The sequence below is a fragment of the Mytilus galloprovincialis genome, chromosome 6 (genome assembly GCF_965363235.1).
Source record: "Mytilus galloprovincialis chromosome 6, xbMytGall1.hap1.1, whole genome shotgun sequence".
NCBI lineage: Eukaryota > Metazoa > Mollusca > Bivalvia > Mytilida > Mytilidae > Mytilus > Mytilus galloprovincialis.
Window position 1 is genome coordinate 92,347,144 of NC_134843.1, and position 16,120 is coordinate 92,363,263.

Sequence of the window (16,120 nt, forward strand, 5' to 3'; positions counted from 1 at the left end):
AGCTGTGAAACTGAAAACAACAAAGTAAATACATATATTGTTTTGATGGTTTAATTTCTATTCAGGGGATGATCTTTACCCAGAGGATCCAGATATCTATGGTGCTAAAGAACCACTTGTTATACCAGGAACTTGGAGTGAAGTTCATCAGAAATATCCACATCATACTCGTTATGTACAAAAAGACAAAGAAAGTCCGGAGATTTTGTTTATGATGTCAAAATCATGTGTAATGTGACCCAAGGCGATGGACATGTTATACCTGTAACTGATTTGTCTTTCCTTGGATGCCTAGGGCAAGGTTTTAAAAACTAGGATCAGAAGTGATTCATTGTTGAAGATTATATCAATATCATTCGAACATTTGTCGTAAAGCATTTTCAATTCAGCAGCAAAACTCTGTACTTACTCATCATTATTCTGCCGTCTACCATTGAACCTAGAAATATAAATTTTGGTTGTATCTATCTCTGCAAATCTATTTTCTAATTCTTTAACCAGTCTTCTGTAGGATTGGGTAACTTTGCTAGACAACTGGTCGTAGACAAAGTCACCGGCTGTCCCTTGCAATCTAGGTAATAAACTTCTCTTTCTTGGACTAGCTGAACAGGTTGGCAACAGCTTCAAACCTGTTGAACCAAACCTTCCACTTTTTCTTTTCCCGTAAAAATGGGTAATCTGTTACTATTCTGTTTACTTTTGGAGACCCTGGGGCTCCTATCTTCATCACCGCTGGACTCAGAGTCACTGTCGCTCGAACTACTACTAGACGAGCTAATATGGCGGTTTCGATTACTTCTTCTTGGGGATTTTATAGCTGATGGGAAAGAGGACCTGCCTCTGTGGCTCTTCCGCGTCAGTTGCCCTACTGGGGATCCTGCTTGGCCTGCAAACTGGAAATTAATGTTTCGGTCATGTTTCTCATGACCTGCATGTTTTCTGTCATCATACCTCTCATGACGCTGGCCATGCCATCCAGGAGTTCCATACTTTCAGTTCTTTTGGATTTGTCTGGGCTCTCTGGTACACCGTGTAGGGTAGGGGAGGATGGCATAGCTTCTCTAAGTGTTGTGGACTGCAACCTCAGATTGGCTGTTCTCGTTTTCTTTCTCAGATTCAGTGTAGGAGCACTCTGGCTCGTGGTTGGTCTTTGAACAACTGTGGTATCTGCTGTACACTCATCAGATGACTCAAACTCTTCACTGTATTCAGTATTTATTTCTGTGTCATAGGTGTCTTCACCACTGTGGTCTCTGGTTGATCTTGTTTTCACCATCTCTGTTTATTTGTATTACTATTTTTAGGTATGGGTTCGTATCACTGGATACTCTGTAGATATGGAGTATCCCACCGCTGCCACCAATGTAATAACTGGCCAAACGGGTGTCTTGTTCCTTTGCTGCCACCACCTGTGTTTACAGGTACACAGGGAACCTTAATAGACTAGAATAAGCTAGTCTTAAACTGAGAATGGTTTAAACACGGGTGTTCTTTATATTACTAGACCAACAGGGTTAAAATACTTCTGACACATTAACTTCACTTTATATTTAACAAGAAACTCAAATAAGGAGAACAATAGGGGTAAAGAATATTCAAATACGTAATAGTCTGTGTATCTATACGCACTCTCTATCGTGTAGTTTATAGAACAGCATGACACAGTAAAATAGAGGCGGCACCTCTAACTTGGAATCGCATATAAACTAACACTCAAGAAGTGGAAACTTTAAGGACAGTACCATCAGACTATTCCACAAATGAATATTATCTATCTGACGATCAAATAGTCTCTTGTCTAGGCATAGCAAGAGGATCTATTCTCCCATGAGACAGTGTTATGACACCAACAACCAGAGACCAGACTGGACTATTATTGTGTAAGTTAACTGACAAATAAACAAGGTATTTACGAGCATAATTGTGTATTATACGTAAAGCATTTTATATAATTATATAAGTATCACAGAGAAACAAATTACAGTTTTACAACTTTTCAGAATATATTTCCAAATATGTATCCAGTTATTTATTTAAATATAACTATTATCTTCTAATAAATTATACATTAAAAATAATAGTACTTTGTTATATCATTTAATAGACTTTAACCTCCTGGAGTAAACAAAGGAAGACAAACTTCAATCAAGTTGTGCCAAATACGGCTAAGGTAATCTATGCCTGGGATAAGAAAATCCTTAGTTTTTCGAAAAATTCAAAGTTTTGTAAACAGGAAATTTATAGAAATGATCACGTTATTGATATTCATGTCAACAACAAGGTGTTGACTACTGGGCTGGTAATACCTTCGGAGACGAAACGTCACCCGCAGTGGCATCGACCCAGTGGTGTAAATAGTTATCAAAAGTACCAGGATTATAACATTTTCCTATTAATGGGGAATCTAAATCAGAATCTAGAGGATAATAAACAAACAAAGTAAAAGATGAACAAGACTTATAGTAAACAGACAATAGAAACTTTTTGTTGAAAAAAATAAATGTGATCAATGTGTTTGAAAACAGACATAATGTACAATAACATATCATTTTAAAACATAACTTTGTGGGCATAAATGGAAATTTGAAGTGATTTTTTTGCAATATCTAAATGCAGTACACAAGTTCTAAATTTATAAAAATTTTCATGAAATTCCGAAATGTTCTTACTTTATTGATCATGGTTCTTTTCTAGTAAATATACAATAACGGTACTAATATACAGTAAACAGGACACTTACAATTTCATAAATCTGTGGAAAATCTCAATGCTGCTTAATAATATTCATATACACACATAAATTTGAATTTTTATGTAAATCTATCACATCAAATTTCGAATGATATTGATATATTCTTCAACAATGAATCACTTCTGATCCTAGTCTTTAAAACCATGCCCTAGGCATCCAAGGAAAGACAAATCAGTTACAGGTATAACATGTCCATCGCCTTGAGTCACATTACACAGGATTTTAACATCATAAACAAAATCTCCGTGACTTTCTTTGTCTTTTTGTACATAACGAGTATGATGTGGATATTTCTGATGAACTTCACTCCAAGTTCCTGGTATAACGAGTGGTTCCTTAGCACCATAGATATCTGGATCCTCTGGGTAAAGATCATCCCCTGAATAGAAATTAAACCATCAAAACAATATATGTATTTACTTTGTTGTTTTCAGTTTCACAGCTTTAAATAAAACATATATCTAAGGGTTAAAATAAAGTAAACATGGTTTATGTCTGACGTATTTTTTTCGTAAATTGTATTTTAACTAAGGCCGTTTTTTGTTTGTTTGAATTGCATCACATTTTTCATGTTAGGGCCTTTAATAGATGACTATATGGTTTGAGTTTTCCCCATCGTTGATACATACAGTGACCTATAAATATAGAATAATGGCATTTTTCTTTTTGATGCTGACATGATCAGCAAGAATATCAAGAATATCATGTGAGCAGAAAATTGTTATTTTTTTATTTATTTTTTTTTTGGGGGGGGGGACGGGGGAATGTGTGAGTTGCAGACTTGTTTTTGACTAATTAAGGGGGTGGAGAAGCAGACTTGTTTTTGACTAATTTATTTATAAATAGTCCAATTGGGTGAGCATATTTAAAGAGACTTTTGTTAAAATTAGGTTTTAGAAAATGCAAAATCAATGCAGTATTTTTAGAATTATATTGTAATGACTCGGCCAAGCGAAATTCCTTTGAACATGTTGAAAACATGTGTATTTTCTTCCAAGCACCTGTTATCGGCTATGATATGATTTTAGGCTATTTAAAAGTTTGGCACTTGTTCTCACCTTTTTAATTCAATTAGTTATGATTTCATTGTCCTATTCATTCCGTTTTCCCAGTGTTCAATCATTTTTATTCAGGTATAATCGAGATAACTTATGTAGTTACTTTCACTTTTGTGCATCAGCCGCTATTTCCAGCACAATGATATTTGTGTATTGATTATGCAATGAGGTTGACGGTGAACTTTATGTACCACTAGCGTAAAACAGTGTATGAATACTATAGCGGTTGTAGATCGATTATCACAAGATTATTGTATTAAAACGATATTAATTATGATTGTAAATTGTACTAAGATGATTTTTATGTTCCGAAAACATACTGTTTACGTTTTAATGTACATAATTCTAGCAATCAGGGATTCTTTTCGTACTTATCAGGCCCGTTCCCAGTTTCCCCGTTCGTTCCCCAGTCAAGAATCGTTCGTTACCCCGATAGCCCCGTCGGGTATAAAAAGCTTGCACCTGTTTGTCAGGGGCTCTTCCTACCTAGTCAGTCCTTGAGAGACGTTGCTTTATTTTCGGTTAGTCATATTTAGCAGACGCTGATATTTTATCATGTATTTCATGAGATTTTAAGCAGTTTTACTGCAATTTAAAACATTTGGCTTTTTAAATACACATTTGTGTAGCTCTTTCAATTGTTAGTGCAGTTGATTTATCTAAATTACCAAATATTTGGACATGTTCTGTTCATTATAAGTCTTAGTATTCTAGGACTTAGATCAGAATCAAAAATTGATTTATTATAATTGTACATATAAATAGCAAGTCTATTTATTCAGGCTAGTTTTCATTTGCTAACCTGTTTCTTTGAGGTAAACGGATTAAAGTTACATGCCTTCCCCATTCCCCTTTCCCCCTCCCATTTTGTTAAGGACATTTTGTTAAGTATCCTGTTTGCTGAGATTTTCCAGCATTCAGAGAGAATATTTGTAATTCCTGTATATTTGTTAGGCTAAGTAAAAGCAACAGTAGTATACCGCTGTTCAAAACTCATAAATCCATGGACAAAAATCAAAATCGGGGTAACAAACTAAAACCGAGGGAAACGCATTAAATATAAGAGGAGAACAACGACACAACACTAAAATGTAACACACACAGAAACGGACCAAGCATCAGACAAAATCCCACGAGAATAACAAATATAACATCAAAACCAAATACATGAATTTGGGATAGACAAGTACCGTGACACGTCTTATCGCAATGTGAAATTACACTCAAAAATAAGAGAAAACAAACGACGCAACGTTAAAATGTAACACACACAGAAACGAACAATAATATAACAATGGCCATATTCCTGACTTGGTACAGGACATTTTTAAAGGAAAAAATGGTGGGTTGAACCTGGTTTTGTGGCATGCCAAACCTCGCACTTTAATGGCTATGTTAAATATAACATTGAAATGACAACATCATATTACTGGACTACAATACAAATAAATAGGAGAACGTATTAGACAAAGAAACACATGATTAATGGATAACAAAAGACATCAGGTTTAAATTCATTACGCCAAAAACGTGCCTCGTCCACACAAGACTTACAAGTGACGCCCAGATATAAAAGATCGAAAGTGAAAAAAAGTACAAAGTTGTACACACCGAAGATCAAAAGTTGAAAAAGGTTGTGTCAAATACGGCTATGTTTTTATGCTTGGGATAAGAACATCCTTATTATTTAGAACAATTAATGCTATTGCAAACTAAGAATTGTAAGGAGCTAGAATAATTAAACTTCACTTTTTAAATACTCTCAGTCTCAATGATTGAAGTTTGTCTTCCTGTGCTTACTTCAGAAGGTTAAAGTCTATTAAATAATATAACAAAGTACTGTTATTTTTAATGCATAATTTATTAGAAGATAATAGTTATATTTAAAATATAGATATTATATACATAAATTATTAGGTAGTTGGTTGAACACTGTGGCAAAATAACTGGATACATATTTGGAAATATATTCTGAAAAGTTGTAAAACTGTAATTTGTTTCTCTGTGATACTTATATAATTATATAAAATGATTTACGTATAATACACAATTATGCTTGTAAATTCCTTGTTTATTTGTCAGTAAACTTACACAATAATAGTCCAGTCTGGTCTCTGGTTGTTGGTGTCATAACACTGTCTCATGGGAGAATAGATCCTCTTGCTATGCCTAGACAAGAGACTATTTGATCGTCAGATAGATAATATTCATTTGTGGAATAGTCTGATGGTACTGTCCTTAAAGTTTCCACTTCTTGAGTGTTAGTTTATATTCGATTCCAAGTTAGAGGTGCCGCCTCTATTTTACTGTGTCATGCTGTTCTATAAACTACACGATAGAAAGTGCGTATAAATACACAGACTATTACGTATTTGAATATTCTTTACCCCTATTGTTCTCCTTATTTGAGTTTCTTGTTAAATATAAAGTGAAGTTAATGTGTCAGAAGTATTTTAACCCTGTTGGTCTAGTAATATAAAGAACACCCGTATTTAAACCATTCTCTGTTTTAGACTAGCTTATTCTAGTCTATTAAGGTTCCCTGTGTACCTGTAAACACAGGTGGTGGCAGCAAAGGAACAAGACACCCGTTTGGCCAGTTATTACATTGGTGGCAGCGGTGGGATACTCCATATCTACAGAGTATCCAGTGATACGAACCCATACCTAAAAATAGTAATACAAATAAACAGAGATGGTGAAAACAAAATCAACCAGAGACCACAGTGGTGAAGACACCTATGACACAGAAATAAATATTGAAAACAGTGAAGATTTTGAGTCATCTGATGAGTGTACAGCAGATACCACAGTTGTTCAAAGACCAACCACGAGCAAGAGTGTTCCTACACTGAATTTGAGAAAGAAAACGAGAACAGCCAGAAATCTGAGGTGGTAGTCCACAACACTTAGAGAAGCTATGCCATCCTCCCCTACCCTACACGGTGTACCAGAGAGCCCAGACAAATCCAAAAGAACTGAAAGTATTGAACTCCTGGAAGGCATGGCCAGCGTCATGAGAGGTATGATGACAGAAAACATGCAGGTCATGAGAAACATGACCGAAACATTATTCCCAGTTTGCAGGGCCAAGCAGGATCCCCAGTAGGGCAACTGACGCGGAAGAGCCACAGAGGCAGGTCCTCTTTCCCATCAGCTATAAAATCCCCAAGAAGAAGTAATCGAAACCGCCATATTAGCTCGTCTAGTAGTAGTTCGAGCGACAGTGACTCTGAGTCCAGCGGTGATGAAGATAGGAGCCCCAGGGTCTCCAAAAGTAAACAGAATAGTAACAGATTACCCATTTTTACGGGAAAAGAAAAAGTGGAAGGTTTGGTTCAACAGGTTTGAAGCTGTTGCCAACCTGTTTAGCTAGTCCAAGAAAGAGAAGTTTATTACCTAGATTGCAAGGGACAGCCGGTGACTTTGTCTACGACCAGTTGTCTAGCAAAGTTACCCAATCCTACAGAAGACTGGTTAAAGAATTAGAAAATAGATTTGCAGAGATAGATACAACCAAAATTTATATTTCTAGGTTCAATGGTAGACGGCAGGATAATGATGAGTCAGTACAGTGTTTTGCTGCTGAATCGAAAATGCTTTACGACAAAGGTTACCCAAACAGAGACCAAAGGACCAGACAGGAAGACTTACTAAGGACTTTCCTTTTAGGGCTTCTAGATGAGAGTGTCAGGATACATGTGGAACTGAATAAAGAGCCCAGCTCCATAGAAGAAGCCGTGTATTTTACTGTACACTACCAAGAAACTTGTCGCTACCCTAACGAAGACTTTAATTTCACCAAAGGTTTCAACCATGTTAACCGAAAGCCCGTTCGTCAGATCCAGCAGCAAGATTCTATACCGAAACCATTTGATCCCAGACCTCTGAAAGACAAGAGATGTTATAATTGTGATCAAGTTGGTCATTTTGCCAGGCAATGTCCCCTGCCCAGGAGATTTAGGAATGCCCCTAACCAAAATGGAAACAACAGACCAGTATCTTCTAACCAGAACTTACCTGCTCCCTTCCAGCCAAGGCCAAGAAATTATAATTTTGGACCTGATGCCCGTTTGAATCCGAATGCCCCTGATTTTGTGAATGAGCTAGACCCTTTAAACTAAAGACGGTCAATTCTATGTGCCGAGAGGAGACACATGATGAACATGAAAATGGCCAGAATATTTATTTTGTTGATGTTAATGAATCAAGTGAGTTTTCTATTGTTGATGAAGGACTCAAGGAACCCCAAATTAAAATGTATGATGATCATAATGTATTGACGCATCAAGTTGAGAATTGTACGGCAGAGACCCAGCCTAAAAAAGTCCATATTGAAGTATTGGATCATATCCCTAGTATTAAAGTTGAGAATTGTATGGCAGAGACCCAGCCTGAAATGGCCCATATTGAAGTATTGGACCATACCCCTAGTACCATATCCCATGATTTTGTAGAGGAGAAACAGTTTATTTTAGTGGAGTTAGGTCCACCAATAGAGTTAGAAAGTACAGCTGAGATTGTTACAGCTGAACCAAGTATTGTGATCCAGGAGGAGATAATTTGGCCTCAAGACATTGAAGATATTGATATTTTTGAAATTTTTGAAGATTCTGAAATGCAGAGGTTATTCAGAACAGAAGAACCTATATGTAAACCAGTTTTAAAAATTGAAAAGAAGTCCAGACAGGATGGAATTTATATAGATGGGATAATAAATGATGTACCCACTATTTTTACAGTGGATATTGGAGCTGCTAGAACCGTTCTATCTGAAGAGTTATATTTAAGAATACCTGAAGAAGTCAGGCCACCTTTAGTGCAGTCACACTCACTTATTGGAGCTGATGGAAACCCACTCAAGGAGCAATGAGGAGTTGGGAACAGCTGATTTTGGAGTGAGACTTGGAAATTTTAGTTTTAATATGGAGCTAGTGGTAGCACATATTGCGGACAGCGTTTTGCTAGGATTGGATATCCTTGTGATGGGCAAAAAGGGTCCTGCTGAAATAAGGTTGGCTGATCAAGTTTTATATTGGAATGAACAGAATATTCCATTTAAATTTGTTGGTGAATTTAGTAGAGTTAGAAAGGTTGTGGCAGCTGACAGTACAGTTGTACCAGGATACAGTGAGCTTGTCTTGGAGGCATATATAGAGAAAACAGATTTTGACGGCTGGTTGTCTCATCAAGAATTTTTGATAGAACCTTCTGCTGATTTTATGAAGAAGTCATCTCTAATAATTACTACCTGTTTAGTTGATCTTGCCGGTCATATGATGAGTAAAATTACACTCGTGAATCCTTTTATGAATGAGGTGACCATACACCAAAACACGGTTATTGGTACATCACATTTAATGGAATTTAAAGTTATACATTTGGTGAATGTCAAAGATAACTCTGAGAATGAAACATCCAGATACTTGAGTGTTCAACGATTATCACTACAACAGCATAAAGATACTATGTCTGTTTCTAAGATTCCAGCATTTAGTGAAACAGTAACTAGGACGAGGCCTGAGCCTGAACCTCCTCCATTAGCAGATTAGCCTTTTAGTTTTGCTCTCGTCTTTAACATGACATTATATTTCCACACTTAATATCTTATTTACGACCATTCACCTCTGAAATTGTCTGCTGTATCTTCTATGTACTACTCGATTTTGTCCTGCCTGCTCTTTCTGATGATGAGAACTTGATTTGATACCTCAATTACTTGGAATTAGTCAGATACTATCTCCACATAAACATCCTGCCGACCCATTTTTCCAGTCAATAACTATAGACGTCTCTGTTTCCCTCCGAAGAAGAATTTCGTCCCCAGGGGAACGTCCAGGAGAGCGAAGTCCAGCATACGAAGACCCCTACAGAAGAAGACCAGAAGATGGATTATATTTTTTCAATTGTATTAATTGTTATTTATATATTTATGTATTTTAAATTTCAATCACTTAAGTAATTGTTTTTGAACTGTTACTGAGATTGTTCAGTATTAATAGTTGCCATTTTTAGTGCTAGCAAAAATCTAACACTAATTAGCTTGTATTTTAAATATTTAGCTTTTCAAAGTTGTTATGGAATATAAGGAATCCTTGACCTTATATTCTAATTCCTGAATGTTAATGTGATTATTAAGGGTTTTATTGGTTAAATTTTTACAGGATGAGACATTTTGAAAATGTAAGTCCTGCCCCGGGTGGTTTTTAAATATTTAGACATTTGTTTATTTAGTCTGTAAGTGACAGTCAAAGTGTTGCTTGTTATTTAAGCAATATGTTTATTGCTAATAGTTATGAATCAAATTTTTATGAGGTATAAGGAATCCTTGACCTTATACCTTCAATCCAGTATTGTAGTCAATAAATTGATGTTTGTTGGTTAATTTTTGTAGGATGAGACATTCTGAAAATGTAAGTCCTCAGATGGGTAGATTTTTTAATTGATATTGATCATGTTGATATTGTTAAATAAATGTTGATAGTGACATTAAGGTGTAGCTATATTTTTACAAGTTGTATCTTGTAATTTTCATTGTACTTTGTCAAAGTACTCTAGAGATTAAATGTAATATCTGTGTGTAAATGCTGTTGCCTACAAGTAACTTGTACATTGTTAAATGGATTCTAGTCAAGGTTATTAAGTTTTTAAAGTTTAAAGTTTGTTGTTGTTGAAATTATATTTTCTTTATAATATGAGCATAATTATTCATAACAATTGTATTTTTTCGTGAGGACACTGAAAACTCAAGTGGGGAGCCAATGTAATGACTCGGCCAAGCGAAATTCCTTTGAAAACATGTGTTTTTTCTTCCAAGCACCTGTTATCGGCTATGATATGATTTTAGGCTATTTTACAGTTTGGTACTTGTTCTCACCTTTTTAATTCAATTCGTTATGCTTTCAGTGTCCTATTCATTCCGTTTTCCCAGTGTTCAATCATTTTTATTCAGGTATAATCGAGATAACTTATGTAGTTACTTTCGCTTTTGTGCATCATCCGCTATTTCCGGCACAGTGATATTTGTGTATTGATTATGCAAATGAGGTTGACTGGTGTAACCTCAGGTGAACTTTATGTACCACTAGCGTAAAACAGTGTATGAATATTAAAGCGGTTGTAGATCGATTATCACAAGATTATTGTATAGAAACGATATTAATTATGATTGCAAATTGTACTAAGATGATTTTTATGTTCCGTAAATATACTGTTTACGTTTTAATGTACATAATTCTAGCAATCGGGGATTCTTTTCGTACTTGACCATATTGACTCAGGCCCGTTCCCAGTTTCCCCGTTCGTTCCCCAGTTAAGAATCGTTCGTTACCCCGATAGCTCCGTCGGGTATAAAAAGCTTGCACCTGTTTGTCAGGAGCTCTTCCTACCTAGTCAGTCCTTGAGAGACATTGCTTTATTTTCGGTTAGTCATATTTAGCAGACGCTGATATTTCATCATGTATTTCATCAGATTTTAAGAAGTTTTACTGCAATTTAAAACATTTGGCTTTTTAAATATACATTTATGTAGCTCTTTCAATTGTTAGTGCAGTTGATTTATCTAAATTACTAAATATTTGGACTTGTTCTGTTCATTATAAGTCTTTTTTTTTCTAGGACTTAGATCAGAATCAAAAATGGATTTAATATAATTGTACATATAAATAGCAAGTCTATTTATTCAGGCTAGTTTTCATTTGCTAACCTGTTTCTTTGAGGTAAAACGGATTAAAGATACATGCCTTCCCCATTCCCCTTTTCCCCTCCCATTTTGTTAAGGACATTTTGTTAAGTATCCTGTTTGCTGAGATTTTCCAGCATTCAGAGAGAATATTTGTAAATCCTGTATATTTGTTAGGCTAAGAATTGTAAGGAGCTAGAATAATTCTCTTGAGGAATAATTAAACTTCACTTTTTAAATACTCGCAGTCTCAATGATTGAAGTTTGTCTTCCTGTGCTTACTCCAGGAGATTAAAGTCTATTAAATTATATAACAAAGTACTGTTATGTTTAATGTATAATTTATTAGAAGATAATAGTTATATTTAAAACATAGATATTATATACATAAATTATTAGGTAGTAGGTTGAACACTGTGGCAAAATAACTGGATACATATTTGGAAATACATTCTGAAAAGTTGTAAAACTGTAATTTGTTTCTCTGTGATACTTACATAATTATATGAAATGCTTTACGTATAATACACAATTATGCTCGTAAATATCTTGTTTATTTGTCAGTAAACTTACACAATAATAGTCCAGTCTGGTCTCTGGTTGTTGGTGTCATAACACTGTCTCATGAGAGAATAGATCCTCTTGTTATGCCTAGACAAGAGACTATTTGATCGTCAGACAGAAATATTCATTTGTGCGATAGTCTGTTTGTACCAGTCCTTCGGTTCCACTTCCTTAGCGATAGTTTATATGTCGACTATTTAGAGGTTCTGCCTCTAACTTACAGAGATAATCTGTTCTATAAACTACACGACAGGAGTGTGTTCATTTCCACAGACTAGAGCGTATCTGAATACCCCTTACAATTTTCATCCCTTCCCCTATTTAAGTATTCACACGTTTGATTCTTGAGATTAAATATACTGAGGCGTTTTGATCCCTTTGACCTAATTAAAACCCCTCCCCCTTAGATAATAACTTCTAAATATAAAGTACACCCGTGTTTAAACCATTCTTTGTTCTAGTCTATTTAGGTCCTCTGTGTACCTGTAAACACAGGTGGTGGCAGCAAAGTAACAAGGCACTCGTTAGGCCAGCTATTACAATATCTCCTATTTCTTAAGTTCTCCTTTATCAATTTATTCAGACCACAAGACAATAAAATAGAAAAAACATTAATCATGAAAAAAAAGGCTCATCAAAGTGAACAAGAAAATAAAATGTTGATAAAGGAGTAAGGCAAGATTTTGTTCCAAGATAATAAAATATTTGACAACCATTTCAAATTTGCACATATTGTTTAGAAAAGCATAGAGTCAGGAAAAAAACCAAACATAAAGAATTTTTATCTGATGACGTCACAATTACATCATAATATGTACCTTTTTCTTGAAACGATGAAAATACAGAATTTATGCAGTTTTCCATCTTAATTTCCATTGCGGAAACATCGTGCGCAGACAAGAAACAACAAAATAATTTAAGAGAAGCTTTATTATTACTATTGACATAATCTCACCAAATATAAGGTTGTTTCTTGTGTGCGCACATACTTTGCCAATCTATAATATACTTAAAATTTGATGAAAAACTAGGAAAATCAAGATATTTTACAAAATATTGTGATGCCTAAAGCACTTCTTCAGTAGTGGGTCCTATATGGCACCACAAATAGACAAAAAGACGTCTGCAGAACTCAAACTTTATTGAAAGAACGAACAACAACATAAAAACTTGTTTACAATCCCGAAACCCAATAACTGTTACACTATACTAATTTCGTCATGGTTTGTTGCCATGGTAACTCGTTAAACGTGAAATTTGTTTTTATTTTCTGAATACCTGGTACCTTAGTCTAGTTACGACAAATTTCAGAATATGTATGCTAACTTTTAAATTTGCAGTAATATTTGGGCCAAATAAGGGCCTTATTGCTCCTACTCCTTTGTCTCTACATGAATGGCATTATCATGATTTCTCACATCTCCCTGTCATGCCTATTGGGTCTTCATGTCTACCTAAAATTCTGAAGTGGTGTGACCCCTAAATGCCTCTATATGCTATCAACATATCTGAATTATCAAATTTGGCCAGAGAACACAGTTATTTTGTAGTGCATTTCTTTTAGACAAAAAACGCAAATTAAAAAAATCGCACCTGCTCTATCCAAAAAAGTTTTTTTATAGTGTAGTGTACCACTTTTGGGACAAACTATGTCAAAATTAAAGAAAATTCTATCGGCTCTAACTCAAAATATGGACAATTTTAAGTTAAGGGGGTCTGTAATTCAGTTTGACAGCTTCAGACATACTAATTTTTGACATTTTCAAACTGGACAAAATCACTACTTAACCTAAAAATTCATGCCCTAAATTTTGTTTACAAGTAATTTCATTCCCCTTCTAACTATTTTATGCATAATATATAAAGAAACAAATTTGGAAGGTGTACGAAAAAAATTTGCATGTTATACACTGTCTACACTAGGGACTCTATTTGTAGACACCGCAAATCAAAGGATAACTGTGTCCACGGCCCATATTAGACAGAATCTTCTGATTTGCCTTTAACTACAAAACTTTGTTCGACCCAAAAATATACTAAAATTTCTATACATGTACCTGGATATAGAATAAACATTCCATCGTCACAGATAGCAGGTACTGGAAAATTTCTCGTTACTCTTTTGTTGATTCTGGTCAGGCAAAATTCATTCAACTCCTCCATATCTTTAAAGTTCAGAAATCTACATATTTCATAAATCTGTGGTGGAGCCAGTTTAACTTTAGATTCTAAATGACTTTTTATCAACTCATCTGGTGGAAACCACTGAAGATAAAAAAAAAAAAAAAGGTATACGAGATTAATGACATTTGTAATTGAAATACATGTATTTTAAGTATGTACAACATGAATTTCCATTGTGTTATATATTCAACCAAGTCATATCAATGTTAATAAAGTTTGTGATTATAAATTATCCATAGTCATGAACTGTCGTCATCTTCATAAATTAAATAAATAAAATGACATTGCAACATTGAAAAGAATATGAAAAAATCAATGTGCAAGTTGCAGAGATATATTTAGCTAATTTAGACCAAACAGTAAACATTACTGAAGTTGATTGTTCATTCACCAAAAAAAAATATAGTCATAAATGTACAGTTATATAGTTTCAATTGCAATGTAAAGCAACTGAATATTTCCGTGCTGTGCTTATAGATACTTGGGGACAGGACAATTTTTTTTAGCCCTCCCCCTTTTTCCAAAATCTGTATTGCAAAAGAGAGCTCTCTATATAATATATCAGTGACCTCCGTGGATAGTAAACTTGGAATTGATAGTAAATAGCAAATACACGTTATTTATAGTATATTTATGTTCATAGTCATGATACACAAGAATGTGAAAATAATTGAAATTAATAGAAAACCAAAAAATAACTGATTTTGGAAAAATGGGAGAGGGCTGAAAAAAAATGTTCTGTCCCCAAGTACCTATGATTTTAACTAGAACAGAATACCCACTTTTAGTACATAGTACACACCATCTTTGTTCTCAATCTTTTTTTTTTCAAAAATGTTGTCAAGCAATTATTAATAATTAATGATGTGAAACGTTCACTATGTATAACATAATTTTTAATGTATACAGTTAGAATTACTGTGATAATAAATCAGCCGGTCAAATGTCCTCACAAAATCATTCAATTTGATTAAAATTTTAATGGTCTTTACCATGTTTAATCAGACTTTGAAATGCTACAAAACAGACAAATGATGGAATTTTAACATGCTTAACATCAATTCATTTAAGCATAATAGTGTAAAAAGAGTACTAGGTGGATTTTAACCTGTAAATGTACAGTTTCTTTATCATCATGCATAGCATCTGGTACAGTGTCCAATAAACAAAGAAAGAATGCAGTATCATATCTTCTTTTAGAACCTTTATCAGTTCCAGATGCTCTTCTATCCTTATTGACCATGTTGACAGGTGTCAACCAGTTTGACCATTCTGTTAATGACCATATGTCAGGAACCATATTAAATTCTTGACACATTTTGATGAATTGTGTTGCATCTTTATCTACCTTCTCCCTCCATATCTCAAAATCAGAAATAGTAATATTACCAATTTTGCCATAATTCTTTGCTATATTTGTTGCCTCTGTTAGGGTTTTTTTTTTATTGTCATTTGAAGATCTGGTTAGTAATATTCCACATTCTTCAAATGTCTCTCTTATAGCACATATTCTAAAGGCAACTTCACTTGGGATTTTAGAATAATGTTCATCCCGTTGTCTGCTAAACATTGGAGGACCTTGCCCCACATTTGCAAAATGAGCAAATGTCTTGGGCCATATATCATTGTCAAGAGAGGAAAAAAGGCCAACCCATTCTGGGGAAAAGTCAGCATCTTCTGCCACGCCCCCAGGAAACACACTCCAGCTTGGCATAAATTTGCTTTTTCCACTTCTTTTCAACATCAAAATTTCATAAGAGTATCTGTTTGCAATGTTCTTCGATTTAGCAGCAATAATCAGAGTAGCTGCCTCCCTCCAATGTTTTAAAATAGTAGCCATGTTAATAAGAATTTGTTTACTCAAGTGAACAATCATTTAAT

General features: G+C 34.6%; 1 protein-coding gene across 3 annotated transcripts in view; it reads right to left on the bottom strand.

Moving 5' to 3' along the window:
- The window catches only part of LOC143080719 (acyl-coenzyme A diphosphatase NUDT19-like), a 28,237-nt gene extending 12,117 nt beyond the window's left edge, over nucleotides 1–16,120 (bottom strand). Inside the window, exons 1-3 of one of the 3 annotated variants that reach the window (XM_076256716.1) lie at nucleotides 15,348–16,120; nucleotides 14,113–14,320; nucleotides 1,909–3,131 (exon numbers count right to left, since the gene is read on the bottom strand). In XM_076256716.1, coding sequence (XP_076112831.1) covers nucleotides 2,881–3,131; nucleotides 14,113–14,320; nucleotides 15,348–16,115 — 1,227 coding nt within the window. In that variant the 5' untranslated portion in view covers nucleotides 16,116–16,120 and the 3' untranslated portion in view covers nucleotides 1,909–2,880. Of the gene's footprint in view, nucleotides 1–1,908; nucleotides 3,132–9,150; nucleotides 9,678–14,112; nucleotides 14,321–15,347 lie in introns of those variants that run through there. The other 2 variants (XM_076256717.1, XM_076256718.1) reach the window with 2 other exon arrangements.